At 40.5% G+C, this 15,699-nt stretch overlaps 1 protein-coding gene across 1 annotated transcript in view; it reads left to right on the top strand.

Annotated features, from left to right (window-relative positions):
• Nucleotides 1-15,699, top strand: part of LOC146460855 (dynein axonemal heavy chain 5-like) — a 69,544-nt gene that overhangs the window by 26,646 nt on the left and 27,199 nt on the right. Inside the window, exons 28-41 of the mRNA XM_085087808.1 lie at nt 282-506; nt 2,259-2,511; nt 3,369-3,467; nt 6,266-6,436; nt 7,027-7,238; nt 7,810-7,944; nt 8,504-8,665; nt 9,199-9,445; nt 10,411-10,652; nt 10,744-10,884; nt 11,664-11,898; nt 13,102-13,244; nt 13,964-14,221; nt 15,012-15,225. Of these exons, the coding sequence (XP_084943934.1) occupies nt 282-506; nt 2,259-2,511; nt 3,369-3,467; nt 6,266-6,436; nt 7,027-7,238; nt 7,810-7,944; nt 8,504-8,665; nt 9,199-9,445; nt 10,411-10,652; nt 10,744-10,884; nt 11,664-11,898; nt 13,102-13,244; nt 13,964-14,221; nt 15,012-15,225 (2,737 nt within the window). The remainder of the gene's footprint in view (nt 1-281; nt 507-2,258; nt 2,512-3,368; nt 3,468-6,265; nt 6,437-7,026; nt 7,239-7,809; nt 7,945-8,503; nt 8,666-9,198; nt 9,446-10,410; nt 10,653-10,743; nt 10,885-11,663; nt 11,899-13,101; nt 13,245-13,963; nt 14,222-15,011; nt 15,226-15,699) is intronic.

The following is a 15,699-nucleotide window of genomic DNA, read 5'->3' as shown; positions in this document are numbered from 1 at the left end:
TTGCTATCCTTCTGATTTTGTTGAGTCCAACGAATACTCGCTCTGTCCGACTACGTGTCTCGCTATGGCCTTAAACAATTTAAATCGAAAGAAATCAGTGCCCTTCTTCTTAGTATAGACTGTACGTAAAATGTAAAGCATTGCAGATGGAGAAGAAGGTCTGTCATGTTGGTGTTTTCTTTTCTTTCATTTTATTTTTAATTTTTCAACCATGCGTCCAGCTGGATTACTTGCTTAATATTGGTGTACTTTCGAGGTAAATTTCTCTCGTTTTCGTGTAGGTTGGCCTGTTAGGAATCCAAATGATCTGGACAAGAGATTCCACAGATGCGCTAACAAACGCTAAGTATGACAAGAAGGTTATGCAGCAAACAAACACAGCTTTCCTTGAACTGTTGAACGTGCTTATCGAGCAGACGACTAAAGAGCTGACCAAAGTAGTGAGAACAAAGTTTGAGACGCTCATCACAATTCATGTGCATCAGAGGGACATTTTTGATGATCTGGTGAGTAAAATGGCAATTTTCGTGATGTGTGTGCAGTTTTGCCTGTGTCGATAATAAGAAATTAAAGGTCAGTTGTCGAGATAAAAAAGACAGTTTTAGATGGTGCCAGTGTCGCGGGTAATTAAGCTCTTCGACCAATGTTGGAAAAACGACCAATAACATCTTGACTTCGTTGACCAATCAGGTTAACAACCAGAGACATTCATATCAACTGCTGACGTTCCAAAATTTGCTTTGCCCTAAAGATGACTTCCGCTCAGGTTGTCGAAATGTCAGTCAATGTCACCCTCAAACAGTCCTTCTCAGGAGTACACTCACCCGGATGATCATAATTTACGTACTTATGACATGGCTCTTCATTCAGGAAATATTCCACCACATTCGAAAGAAGAGATACATACGGAATCAGATTCCTTGACATTCCAATTACAGTGAATATTAACCCCGCTTTACGAACACCCACTTCATTCTGTTTGTCTCGAACCGACGAGAAGCTCATATATGTTCTCTTACATTGGCTCACTTTATACGGACAACGGACACTTATCTGTGGCCCGAGAGACACGCTCTTGTACAAAGTTAACCTCGCTTTACGTACGCTGGTCATCTGCGTACTGTATAAATTGTTTAATATTCAGTCCGTCTGGCTGAATCACAAACTGAAAATGTCAGCGCAGAGCAATGGCACAGACTATTTTTAATGATTACTTTGTCAGTCGCGTCTGAAGCACTGAGAGAACATTAATTTTAGTGGAAGAGAATATTTGAATGAACGTAAAGTTTCTTCAGTTTGAACTTATGTTACGGTTAAGACATCAAACATTGTTTAGCTGCTTTTAAATTGAACGCTTTAACCTATGCATCGGTAAAAATTGTGTCCGTGACGTGCATTCTAATTATAAGAGCACGCATTATACGGACACCCGGGTAATACGGTCACTTTTGCATGTCCCATTGGCGTCCATATTAACTGCGTTCCACCGTACTTTTTTCAGGCGATCAGAATTCGAATCAGCTAAGAAAAAGGTCAAATGTAATGAAATTCGAGTTTGCGCTGACTTGCTTCGGTCGTGTGGTGCGTAATACCCCACTGGTCGATTGAACTTTAAATTTGTTGCGTGCGAAATGATGTCTGTTATGGTTTTTCGAGTGGGCTTTCAAATCCCATTTTTGGGCGTAAGTTGTAGATTAAAAGGCAGATTCATTGTTTTTGAAATCCGGCACACCACCCAACGATTCTCTTGTGGGGGGGGGGGGGGGGGGTCTACGATATCTTCTATCTTCTTTATCTTCTGTTTACATTACACGCAAACCAAATCCCTATTTTTAGTAAAAATTGCACCACCCTTGACGTCTTAAACGCGCGGATACAAGCAAATTTTGCGTTCGGCTACTAGCTTATAAGGAAACTACAAGTGCTTTTCAGCTCGGTTCCCACTGGATTATAAACGTTCCTCTACTGAAATTATGGAATTGTTAAATAATTTGTACTCCAGAATAACATTGTATTACCCTGTGCATGTACATTATGTTTTAAAGTTTCTCTCTTGAAGCTCATACAACACATGGGGAAAAGTCCATAAATCAAAATATTATCCCGTTACGGTCTGCATCTTTTTTTATAACAAAATATATAGCAAAAAAACATGCATCATCGAGAATAACCAGCAGTTCGATTTAAGCTAAATAAATTGCTGGTCTAAGGCCAGCGTCACAGGCCAGGTAATGAACTGTATTTTTTTTTTCTTTCAGTGTCGCATGCATATCAAGACTCCATCAGACTTTGAATGGCTGAAACAAATCCGCTTCTACTTCAACGAAGACACAGACAAATGTCTGGTGTCCATTACTGATGTCGACTTCATCTACCAGAACGAGTTCCTTGGCTGCACGGAACGACTTGTCATTACTCCGCTGACTGATCGCTGTTACATAACTCTGGCCCAGGCTCTTGCAATGTCTATGGGCGGAGCACCGGCTGGGCCGGCAGGAACTGGAAAAACAGGTTTGATATGGGTGGATTAATCATCTGACTTGTGAGCTTGCTTGCTAATCCATGATTAAAAGTTAAGCGAGGTTTTCATCTCGCTCATTGAAAATGTTTTTAAAGGCTAGCTTTAAGCAAACGGTAGAGAAATCTCTAAGTCAAAACTAAGGGGCAAAAATATTTTGGAAGAATCTTTATTGATCAGTGATTAACTGCAATCAAAGTTCACGTTAATCCGGGTTTAGTTTAATCGGTCTTTGAACAACTGGACCCTGTGCATTAGCTTTTTTCTTGAGGTGTGCTGTTCTTAGTGGTACGTAAGTGTAAATAATTGGTAGAAATAAGCAAACTCGTTGATTTTCAACGTGCACTAACAGGCTGGTATTCAATGTGGCTTGTGCTTATTACAATACGCTTGAACCGAGTTACAATACGTATTCCACAGCCTCGAAAGCAAGGAACGCCTTGCAGCTTAATGATCAGGCTCATGCATGGCAAAGTACAGTGCAATATCTTCCATTTGATTTTAACACCGTAAGGATTTCATTCTCTGCCGCCAACGATAGAACCATCTTTACTGCACAAAAATACCACAGGAAAGTACCGCTCAATATTTTTTTTTCGTTTGGATGGTAACACTCCAGGATTTCATCCAAAGAATCAAAAGTTGGAATCAGAAAAGTAAGCTCGAATTAAGTGACAGTGTGATAGTAGTGATACTGCAGTAGATTGATCCCAGATTTTAATTTGGTTCACATTTTGACATTGTGAGAGTAAGTTGATGGGACATCCTACTGAAGTCTTTTAGCTTGGGGAGTTCTGTTAGACAAGATGGTTGATATATCAATACACTGACATTTTTTTTTTTTTTACAGAGACCACTAAGGACATGGGAAAAGCACTTGGAAAATATGTGGTGGTGTTCAACTGCTCAGATCAAATGGACTACAGAGGACTGGGACGAATTTTCAAAGGTAAAGAACAAAGTTAAATGTTGGCGGCCGTAGAGTAATTGTTGTGCTTTTTCAGGTTGCTTAGTTCCAGAAAAAAAAATTGAGGTAAAATTTTAGATATTGTTGTTGGGCCTTCTACCTACTACTTAGGAAAGAAAACAGAACCCATTCTACATAGACTTAAAATGTGGAGGTCCCGGGTTCAAGCCCCGTTTTCGGCCACGCTTGTAAACAACCAGCTGGTAGACCTCCTGCCAGTTGGGATTTTTAACCTGTTATGTTTAATTTGATTATTTGTTTCCCGTTATTTTCGAGTGGTGTATCTGTACACTACAATGCAGGTCAAAAGTAGTTGGGACACCTGTCCAATAATCATGTATTCCAAGTAAAGTTGGCTTTTTGGGGTCACAATTGGAGCGTACCACCCCCCTCCCCCCCAAACAATGTTGGAAGATGCAGATAAACAGTATTTTTGTTGAAATCTGTGTTGTAGTGTCAAATCTCAACATTGCTTGGGGGGGAGGGGATGGGGGGAGATTATTTCAGTAGTATCTCGCTAAGTGTCCCAACACTTTTGACCTGCATTGTCTGAAGACGACTAGTTGGGAAAAAGTGCTGTTAACGTGGTCAAGGGAGGAATTTCAAGCTAGAGTTTTAAGAGCTTTTGATTGTATTTGTACTGAAACTATAGATAACACAATTGCCAGTTTGAACAAAAGGATAGAAGCTATCCTTGCCTCTAAAGGCGGTAGAACCAAATATTAATCACGCAATGCGGAACTGTGAAAACTGAACATGCTTTATTATTTACACTTCAGTATATTCTGTGAATTTCTAAAGCGTGTAAAGTGTAACTTCATTTTCATGCTATCTGAGGAAAATGCTTGTGTAAATAGTAATTGTCACTTTGTAAAACTCGTGACAACGAGAAGTTTATCACATGCGTGACATTTGCATTTTGTTGACGTAAAGAACTGAACATTACTCACTACAATACTCACTTTAAATAGTGGAGATTTATGCAAATTGAAAACGTATTTGACATTAAATGAACACAAATTTAGAAAGTATGTATGTTTTCTTTAGTTTGAAGAAACTATTTCTTTCATTATATGAGTTATTGCGCATTTTCAACTCAGTACTCAGTAAAAGCACAAGAAAAGAAAGCTATTAATTAGCTCTTTATATAAAACATTCAATTTACTGAGTAATGTTGTAAACTCTATTCAGACACGTTCCTTTGGAGCGCATTATACAACAATTGTTTTTATATACTCAACAAGAGTAGCCGGCCATAGTTTATTTTTAAACACTGTTCTTCATTGATGCGAAATGAATGCAAACGTTACTGAGTATTGTCGCGAGCATCATGTCGCCGTCAGTCAGCAATGTAAACATTGCTAGAATTCTCTAGAATGAATCGTGCAAAACAATGTGCACAGGGCGCGATTTCTCGCTGTTCACTCTGTGAAATGGGCTTCCAGAACCGGAAAAAAGACCATCTAATGTCCATCATGTTTGTGTTTGTCTGATCTATTGCACCGGCTCTAATGAAAACAATCGGGGCATCCGATGTAGCAAAAAAAGGTGTGTCGCGCGTTAGTTCAATATCTCTTAAACAAAAGTTCTTTGGTGCGGGTAAATGGATTGTATCGCCCTCTAGCGCCTGGAGAAGATCAGCCCACGCGATAATTGTTGGATTCCACCGAAAGTCATTCAAAAGAATGACTTCTGCTTGTTCCGCGCCAACCCATGCGAAGGAGCCTGTTGCTGGATTACAGAACGTGTTATAAATTATTTTCAATGGCGATAACATAAAAGTCTTTCCAGAATTGGCAGTTCCATACAAATAAATATTCCGGAATTTTCCTCGACCTTTAGACAGGGCTGTATAAATCGCATTGCAGAAAACCGAGGGGATTATTCCTTGGTTGTCGAGAACCTCATTTGCCGCCACAAACCACCTTTGCTTTCAGAGCCGCGCGCTCACAGTATAACACGATTTCTATGTAAACAACAGACCTTGTGGGCAGCGGATGGCATATCCGATTTAATAAACAAAACACCACGTTTTGAACTCTTTGAAAGTGAAATAAAGCTCATCGTTTCTTAAGCGTTACAACAGTGTGAACATGCAAGTTGTTATTTTTTACCCCGACTCACTGATCTGCATGGTATTCATTTGTCTATCTTTTTCCTGATATACACCTGTTGCGCCTTTCCCGTATCCATACTCTAATATGACAATACGAAAAGTGCGGCAATTGAAATTCCTTGTATATTGTTCACAAATATGTTCTTCTTGCTTACCAAACAAGAGTTCTCATAGGAAGCCCCGCTTTTCATCGACCAATAGGCCACAAACCTGATCTCTTTCAAATACTCACTTTCAGACAATGCAGGTCAAAAGTAGTTGGGACACCTGTCCAATAATCATGTATTCCAAGTAAAGTTGGCTTTTTGGGGTCACAATTGGAGCGTACCACCCCCCTCCCCCCGAAACAATGTTGGAAGATGCAGAATAACAGTATTTTTGTTGAAATCTGTGTTGTAGTGTCAAATCTCAACATTGCTTGGGGGGGAGGGGGTGGGGGGAGATTATTTCAGTAGTATCTCGCTAAGTGTCCCAACACTTTTGATCTGCATTGTAGCTTGGTAGCTAAATGCATTTCCACTATAAACAAAGCATTTCACATGTGACATTTGATGTCACGTTTGAACCAACAATGTAGTTTGCATATAACATTTAAGAAGCGCCAGCAGGTTTCTTTTTTTTTTTCCTTTGTCATCTATTCATTACTTTGTACGTTATTTTCTAGGTCTTGCACAGTCTGGAAGCTGGGGCTGTTTTGATGAGTTCAACCGTATTGACCTCCCTGTGCTCTCCGTCGCGGCACAACAGATCTACATTGTACTGATGTGCAAGAAGGAAAGGAAGAAGCAGTTCATTTTCTCGGACGGGGATGTGGTGGACATGAATCCTGAATTTGGTAACTTGCCGGGCTTGATTTTGGCTTGAGTACATTGTGTCTGCACAGAGAAGCATTTCATGGAGTGTCTGGGAACGAAATTTCGAAGTCGTTCTGTAGCGGATTTACCACAAATGCAAAAAACACAATGAACCAATTAGAACAGAATGGAAATGCAGTTATTAACAATAAGCACAAGAAAATACGTTTTTGGTTTCGCTTACTTTTGGTTGGAAAAGTGATGCGAGTTTACTTGTTTTGTTTTTTGTTTGTTTGTTTGTTGTTGTTGCTGTTGTTGTTTTAACGTGTCAAAGGGTCAAGGAAAACAAAACTAAAGCGAATTCAAACCACTTTTGACGTAATCGAAAACTTCTCAAACGCTGGTTTGTGTGTAGTTTTGTTACGCTTTGTTCATCTACTGGGCGATGAAAGTTGGTTCACTGTTTAACAACGAAGGGTTGATTTTAATGATAGATTTGAAACAAAGCCATTGAATGTAGTTTGACCTCTTCAGTGTTTAATTGTGATTCCATCTGGAACATGGATCTCATGTCTAAGATCAAAGTCGTTTGGTGTTGCCTGACCAGGTTCTTATTTTCTCTCCATCTCAGGCATCTTCTTGACAATGAACCCTGGGTACGCTGGCCGGCAGGAGCTTCCCGAAAATCTGAAAATCCAGTTCCGTACAGTCGCCATGATGGTTCCTGATCGGCAGATCATTATTCGCGTGAAACTCGCTAGCTGTGGTTTTATTGACAATGTGACTTTGGCCAGGAAGTTCTTCACTCTGTACAAACTCTGCGAAGAGCAACTCTCAAAACAGGTAGTTTAGCGGAACATAATTTTTGTCATAATACTCAGTCTCAGCTTCAACCACGGGTAGCCAAAGCTTTAGTTGTTGCTGAAAGCCAATATAATTATCTGAATTTATCGGTCTTTCGCTTTATGTATCTCAATTTCTTGTTGTTTGGGTTTGGTTAGATAAACTTCGCTTCTGAGCGCGGAAAATAAACGTCATGTAAATGAGAAGCAAAAAGTAAGACTTTTTAACCCATCACATTTATTTTGCGTCTTTTGAATTGAAATACGAAATCATGTTGTTCAGCCCTTTGCGTTGTGTAAAGGCCTCTCTCAGTTTGAGCAAACTAAGAATGAACCTGTGCTCTGTGATTGGAAATCACTTAAAAGTGCATTATTCCGACTTCTCACATAAAATTGCTTAAGATGGGGGATGTTTGATGAATTTTGTTTAACAGCAGATCAAAATAGAGATCTGGAAACAAGTGTTCTGCTAAGCAAGCGAAAATTATTCCCATCCTTGATCCAGGTGCGGACCTCAGGGGAGGGTCCCCTTCCCCTAAAATCTAAAATATTTCGATTCTGTTTTATTCCAGGTTCATTATGATTTTGGCCTGAGGAACATTTTGTCGGTTCTGAGAACTCTTGGTGCAGCAAAGCGTTTGAGTGTCGGTGACAGTGAGAACACGATTGTTATGAGAGTACTCAGGGATATGAACCTCTCCAAACTGGTGAGTCAGCAACATTATTAGAAGCAGGGAAAACCTCACGGAAACGTTTCTTTCTTTCTTTCTTTCTTTCTTTCTTTCTTTCTTTCTTTCTTTCTTTCTTTCTTTCTTTCTTTCTTTCTTTCTTTCTTTCTTCTTCTTCTTCTTCTTCTTCTTCTTTTTTTTTTTTTTTTTGGGGGGGGGGGGGGGGGGGGGGGTTGTCAAAGCAGCGTAAAATGTACTGGAACCTGAAAGTGACGTTTGCTTCTGTCCTTCAGGCAGAAGCATAGATGGTTTACAAAGGGAAATTAGGTATAATCCATACTTGTACTAGTCTCCTTCGCACGCAAAGCCCAAACGACGTCTGCGAAGGGGACTATACTTGTACGTATGTTTTAGGGAAAAAAGAATTCACTGTTCCTCAAATAAACAATCGTTCGATCGTTTGTCTAACTTTGTTTCTGGCATATCCTTTCTAAGACAGCCTATGTTGTGCTAAGTATTCGTGTAGTTTAAATTGGCAAGCATGATTGTCAAATGATTGTGAATTATTGTAAGTCTCATTTTATTTTTCCTTTCCAAGATTGACGAAGACGAACCGTTATTCTTGAGTCTTATAAACGATCTCTTCCCTGGTATCGTGTTGGACAAAGCTGGTTATCCCGAATTGGAGCAAGCCATTGCCAATCAGGTTGAAGAGGCTGGACTCATCAATCATCCATCATGGAGACTGAAACTCATCCAGGTAGACGACTTGTAGCAAGAATTCACCTTGCTATGTTGTTTGCACGTAGACCCTGTCCGTTTCTAAAAACAAGAGCTTACTCTCACAGAAATGTTAGGTGCAAAGAAACTTTTGGAAACACGGGGATTAAGTGACTTGCGGGCTAATAAACTTTCCAGCCAAACGTCCGTGTTTTGAGTGTTGCGTCTGTCATCATCTTGTTTTTTCTGCTCCGTGGTTTCCAGTTTTACTTGAATTAGAAGTCGAGGTCGGGATGGAGGAGCTCGAGGAGGGAAGAATTTTACCTCCAACACTCAAGGGATTGGACAATGTTTTTGAAATAGAGACAGTCTACTTTAATTTATTTATGTTATGTAAAATGGAGGCATGCACATTCCCTGTGTACTTGCCGTCCTAGTGCGACTTTTGAAAACCTCTTCAATTTTATTATAGCGCTTAGAATTAAAATGCTTATGAATGCGTGTTGTTATGTTTGTGAATGCATATGCATAAGATTTTGACTGAATGCATACTATGGGCAATTTCCGTTTCAGCTCTTTGAAACCCAAAGAGTGCGTCACGGCATGATGGTGCTAGGTCCGAGTGGGGCCGGTAAAACCGCGTGCATTCACTTATTAATGAAGGCAATGACAGATTGCGGCACGCCTCACCGAGAAATGAGGATGAACCCCAAAGCCATCACTGCACCTCAGATGTTTGGACGCCTGGATGTTGCTACGAATGATTGGACCGATGGAATTTTCTCTACTCTCTGGAGGAAGACACTCCGTGCTAAAAAAGGTTTGTACATGGGATGTCCCTTGTTTAATTGATCTCTTAACTGTTCTTATTTCGGGTTTGGCTTCAAATCTTTCATTAAGCTACTGAGCGTTGTGGACAATAGTGGTTCTTTGAGTGCTTGGTAAACTTAAGACGATCGGAGATTTCGCTGTTTCCCGACAGTCCCACATTTTACCGACTTATGAAAACACGAAATTGCGGACATCCCGATCATCTGGGGTCGCTGGGGATAAATCCGTAAATTGGAAGCGTTTTTATTTTCCCGGCGAGTCCCAGATTTCTACGATGGTCGGCGATCATTCTTCACATATCAAAACAAAAATGTTGGCTGACGGGGGGACATCGGCGATCGTTAAGATCGGTCCCATTTGTCCAAGCCTCTCAAGACCTCGTAAAATGAAAATGGTCTGTTTTTGCAGTATTTAGCAAACGGTAAATGAAAAATAATACTGGCATCGCCTTATATTTCGATGGAGTGACGAAACTGTGTTTGTGCCGACAGTCTAAAGTATTTAGCCATAACATCAAATAAGGGTGGTAGAAACGGGCAAGTCTTGTTTGCCGGTGTAAGTATTTCTTTCGTTTTTTTATATTTTTTATTTTTTTTGTTACACTTGTGTTTGATGGACAACTTAGGGTGCGATAGGCCAGGCTGCAGGAATTTTTTTATATCGAAACTTCCTGTTTGAGGTTTTACCTAATATATCAAACATTAGGAGTGCCATCCGATTTCCAAAAGGAGCAAACGAGGCGCAGCCGAGTTTTCATTTTAATTTTAATTTTTTTTTAATTAATTTTTTATTAACCAACTTTAGTGTGGTTGGAAATCGTATTCATGAAACACGATCTACCTGGTAGTCAGAAGATTAATTAAGTGCAGTATTGTTTGGCCGTCAAGTAGCTCTCTTCGTCTTCGTACCATTGTTACTTTGCACTGTACTGAAACCATACTTGTTGTTCTTCAGGTGAACGCATCTGGATCGTGTTGGACGGACCTGTAGACGCCATCTGGATTGAAAATCTCAACAGCGTACTTGACGACAACAAAACATTGACCCTGGCTAATGGCGATCGAATCCCTATGTCTCCTCAGTGCAAAATCATCTTTGAACCTCACAACATTGATAATGCTTCACCTGCCACCGTGTCACGCAATGGCATGGTGTACATGAGCTCCTCTGGGTTGGATTGGCGACCTGTCCTTCAGGTGAGGATTGCGTGACTACGTAACTGCACACACTTGTTTACTTCCGGTTGTTCTTGTGATGTTAATCCGTCTCTTGACACTTTCTCCGTAGGCGTGGCTTAATAAGCGCCCAGAAGCTGAAGCAGAGATCTTGAAAGGCTTGTTTGACGGATCATTTGATGAGATCTTACGCTTTGTGCAAGAAAATTGCGTCTTCAAGATGGATATTTTGGAACACAATTACATTGTTCAGGTTTGTATGTAGCTAATGTGGGAAATGTTCGAAGTAGCTGTTTAAATTGGTAGGAAAGAGGATGTACCTTGTCTTTTGTAGGATGCTTTACATTACCTTGTGAATCAGTTATTCACTGAATAAATACGAGTGCATTGTTACGATGCGAATACAGTGCAAATAAAAGATCAGTAGGACGTGTTAGTAAATTGTAATGTTGGACATGTGATGTATCATTCTAGGAAACTACAAACGAGAGTCTGATGTTCCTCGTTAGGTGGTGGGCTAAGTTGTATGAAATGCAATGCATTTGGACTTGAAAGATCGAGGGACTTCAGGGTCGTAAGAGACTTGGACAGCTTGTGCGTAGTAACGGTTCAAAATCTTGAACAAATTGGTCTTACACTTGAGTATCTAAGCGCGCTATATATCAGCCATAGGGAACAAACTTACCGTTCCATTGTCTGGCACCTATTTTCGAAAAAAAAAAAAAAAAAAAAAAAAAAAACAGCATTGCGCTGTAGCGATTCTGACTGGTGCGCTAATTTGGAACAGCTTAATCTCCGATTTGAAGCAAGCACAATCACTAAATGATTACCGTCCCCAACTGTATTCTTCGTGAAAAAAAACGTAGTTTTTAATCTGAGAGTGAGTTTTATGTGTATTGTATGTTGAGGATAAATTTTGTCAATTTTATTCTGAAGTGATGAAAGTACCGGGTTCAAATAAAGTTCTGCTGTCCAATCCAAGTAAACTAGTGTTTTCACAGTTTTCACAATATACCTTGTGTTCCTTTATAGGCTATAACTATTCTTGAGGGTTTGATCCCCAGAAAAGAGGACGGATCAAATGTGTCTGCCTCACACCTTGAGAGACTCTATATCTTCTGTACCATGTGGAGTCTTGGAGCGCTGTTGGAACTGGATGACCGCGCTAAGATGGAGGAGTTCGCAAGAGGGAACTTTGAACTGGATTTACCTCCCATTACTGAGGAGTCAGGGGACACAATCTTTGAATTCCTTGTCAACGAAACAGGTTAGTTTTCTCCCCAGTTTTGTCCTTGTTAGGTTGCGGGAAATATAATGATCAGCTCACTGGAGATTGTCTAGTTTAGGAACACAAACACTGGATGCATTTTTACGGTAACATTTTTCCTCGCGAAAAGGGCCGAAGGCCCGAGCGTAGCGAGGTTAATAGATTTGTCAGGCCGAGTGTAGGCCCGAGCGGAGCTATAAAGCCGCGCAAATTCGAGCGAAAAATATATTTATATATATCGTTGAAGGTGTCCCCAATGTTGCCTGGCAACAGTGAAAAACAGAGTATCAATGTCGTCAGACAAAGGGAAGGTTGCTAAGCAGCAACAGGTTGGAAGCCAGACTGGCGTCAGGCGCAGTTTGTTGGAGGAAAATTTGCATACATCGGGAAAGTTTTGCGTTCAGTGCCGGATCAAAATTTAACTGCAATGTTCATCAATATTCACTGGATAGAAATATCTCTGCAGAATCTTTTCCCTTTCTTCCAGAAATCTTTTTTGTGAAAGATTGCATTGAAGAAATTACAAGTTTTGTGGCCGTGGTAAAATAATTTTCCGCGGGAAATAAATTCATCGAACACGACAGCGCTGCACGCCCGTTGTACGTGTCAGAAATAGATTTCAACCGCAAACCTACGAAAAGACCATGCTCATCAAAATAGTTGCTATGTTCAGAAACCTTTGATGCTTCAATACGAGTAAAGAGGGCGTTCCACCCAGCCCTAGCTTCGCGAGGTTTTGCGAGTTATTTCTAATAGTGACGAATGTTACTGTCGTTTAGAGCATGCTGTCATGAGCGTGCATTTTTACTCATCTTGGAAGTAACCAAACGTTATCAATTAGAAAGCCCTAGAAATTAGTGCTAAAAACTGCGAACACAGTTAGATAACTTAATGCATGACGTTGAGTCTTGTGGGTCGATTTCCACGTAGCTTAAAATTAAAGCCCAGTTCGGAAGCCACATTTTTTGTAGCTTTGACAGTAGCTACTTCCAAGGTTGTCCCATTCCATAAAAATCTGCTTTTTCTATGAATAGGAAAATAAAAAGGTACCTTGGCTGCAAGAATGTCGGAGTCACAGTTGTGGTTCTCAGTTGTATCACGTTCAGCTTTGTCCTTCCAGCATCCCTTAATTCCGAGTCCTTAAAAGGTTTTAAGTTTCTTGATTCTTCTTGATTTTCGTGCTTGATTTTTCTTGAAACACAGGTGAATGGGAGCATTGGAACTCACGTGTAGAGGAATATGTCTACCCTAAGGACCACAACCCCGACTTCTTGTCTATTCTTGTGCCGAACGTCGACAACGTGCGGACAGACTATCTCATTCAGATTGTTTCCAATCAGGGAAAGGTTTGTTGTAATTCCATTCCGTTGAATATCCGCAGTATTTGAGGAGCTTGGTCGAAAATTATGCCAAGTGGAAATTTGACCATGGAATCCAAATCAAATTTGGAGCAAGTTGCTCCAAATTAGGTTTAATTTGGAACAAGAACGTCTCATCATATGGGAAGCTTAGTTCTGTGTCGAGTTTTTGATCTTGAAGACTAAATTCGAAGAGTTAGCCTATGACGTCATTCAGGAAGATAATCAGTGAAGCTTTTCCAGCACGAATGATCTGTTATCTGGTTGAACACGATCAAGTGGAATCCTTCAAGCATCAGGTCTTCTTTTGTTCTCATTTGAATGGTGTTTTGGAAGAAGTCACTAATTTCGCGTTTGAATTTGAGCCTTAATATAGAAAAATAAAACACTGAACTATGTTCCTTACATGATAATCCATCTATGCTAGCTCCAAAATAGACCTAGCTGGGTGTAATTTGGATTTTAAGACCATATTTCCACGTTGCACAGACTTTAACCAAGCCCTTCATCTATTGATTGTCGGTGTTATGAATTTAATACCTTTCCTATCTTCATTGTCATGTTAAACCATGTTTAAATTCTTTATACCGTCTACACCTGACTGTTACGCTATTTCTAGTCATTTTCGCGTTACTTCCTTTTCTCTACAAGAGATCTGATGGTGTACGTCTTTTCCCATCCATTTTGTTTTTGTTTTTTCATGTCAGGCTGCTTTGTTGATCGGTGAGCAAGGCACAGCCAAAACAGTCATGATCAAGGGAAACATGAGTAAATACGATCCTGAGAGACATTTGAGTAAGAGTTTCAATTTTTCGTCGGCTTCCACACCATTGATGTTCCAGAGGACAATTGAGAGCTATGTGGACAAGCGCATGGGAAACACTTATGGTCCCCCAGCTGGCAAAAAGATGACTGTGTTTATTGATGATGTTAATATGCCTATTATCAATGAGTGGGGCGATCAGGTATGTGCATATTCGGGACCTTTAGTAACTTTGGCGACCATGAGAATAGGAAGACCTCTCAAACGAGGAAACATTTACCACAAAACGTTCTGTTGGCAAACGGGGAATATTTGTTTTACGGAAACAAATAATTTTCGGAACAGAGTCACAAAACATGTATTGTTCCTGGCGAGCTAAATTTAGGATTCGGTTAACCAGCATTTCATTGGATAAATATTTAACAATTAGACGGCGAGCTCGATGTTTCTATCGGCTGATAGTTGGCGAGGGGCGAAGCCCCGGGCCAACTATCAAAGGCGATGGAAACCGAGAGCGAGCCGTCTAATTGTTTTAGCATACCTCAGTGATCGATCTATGAAGCAAAAAAATCTTTTTATTTCATAAATTTTGTTATATTTGTGCAATGATGCATGCTAAATCGCGCGCGCTCTGACAAACTGCCGTCTATCGATCGATAGACGGCACCTGTGTAGCCAACCAGATTGCGCGTTACGCGATAGTCGGTCACTGAGGTATGCTAATGGTTGTTAGAGCGTTACTACAGTGGAACCCCGCCTTACGACCACCTCGTTATTACGACCACTCTTTTGTGCCCCGAACGAATTGAAAGTCCAGTCATTTCTTTAGTTTTACAACCACATTTTCACGGCCTGAAGGTGGTCGTATAAGCGGGTTTCCGCTGTAGTTGGTAAATTGTTATGAAAAACCCAACTTTTTTTATAAATCAAACATCACTCAGTCAGGTCTTAATTCAATATTCTTCTTGTGAACCTTTCTCGTATCTCCTTAGGTAACCAATGAAATAGTCCGTCAAGTTATGGAGAACAAAGGTTTCTATAACCTGGAGAAACCCGGTGACTTCACTAATTTGGCCGATATTCAGTTCTTGGCGGCCATGATTCACCCAGGAGGGGGCCGAAATGACATTCCACAGAGACTGAAGCGGCAGTTCAGTGTATTCAACTGCACTCTGCCCAGTAACAACTCCATTGATAAGATCTTTGGTGAGATGTTTGCCCGTTGTTCTTTCTTGTTCTGTTGTGTCACATTCAATGTTACTTGCAAGGTGATCTAAGTTATTCCATCCAACCATAGTTAATGCCATGACAACAATCAGGTGCTGCAATGTATGTTGGAATGGCCACGACCGTGCACAATCGTTTGATTTAATGTTCACACATTTAATTTATTGACAGGAACGTTGCTATTGGTCAGTTGCTCCAGCATATTTCAAAATCTATTGTGAATCATTGTGGTTTGTGCACGGTCAAGGCCGAAAATGCTAACAAAAACATACAACAAAGAAGTTTGTTGGGTTTCATAACCATTGCCTTTTAGCTATGATCCCACCCAAATAACCCTCAAGTCGTTCTCAGTATTACTTTTGTGTGGCCACGCGCTTCTGGCTGCAGAGAAATAGCTCCACTACGCGGGGCTTTCAAGTTCTCGAGTCCGCCTAACCATCGAAACCAAGACTT

Source organism: Pavona decussata, unplaced genomic scaffold, assembly GCF_977016875.1.
Source record: "Pavona decussata unplaced genomic scaffold, jaPavDecu1.1 SCAFFOLD_207, whole genome shotgun sequence".
NCBI classification, from domain to species: Eukaryota; Metazoa; Cnidaria; class Anthozoa; order Scleractinia; family Agariciidae; genus Pavona; species Pavona decussata.
This window is presented reverse-complemented; position numbering and strand designations above follow the sequence as displayed.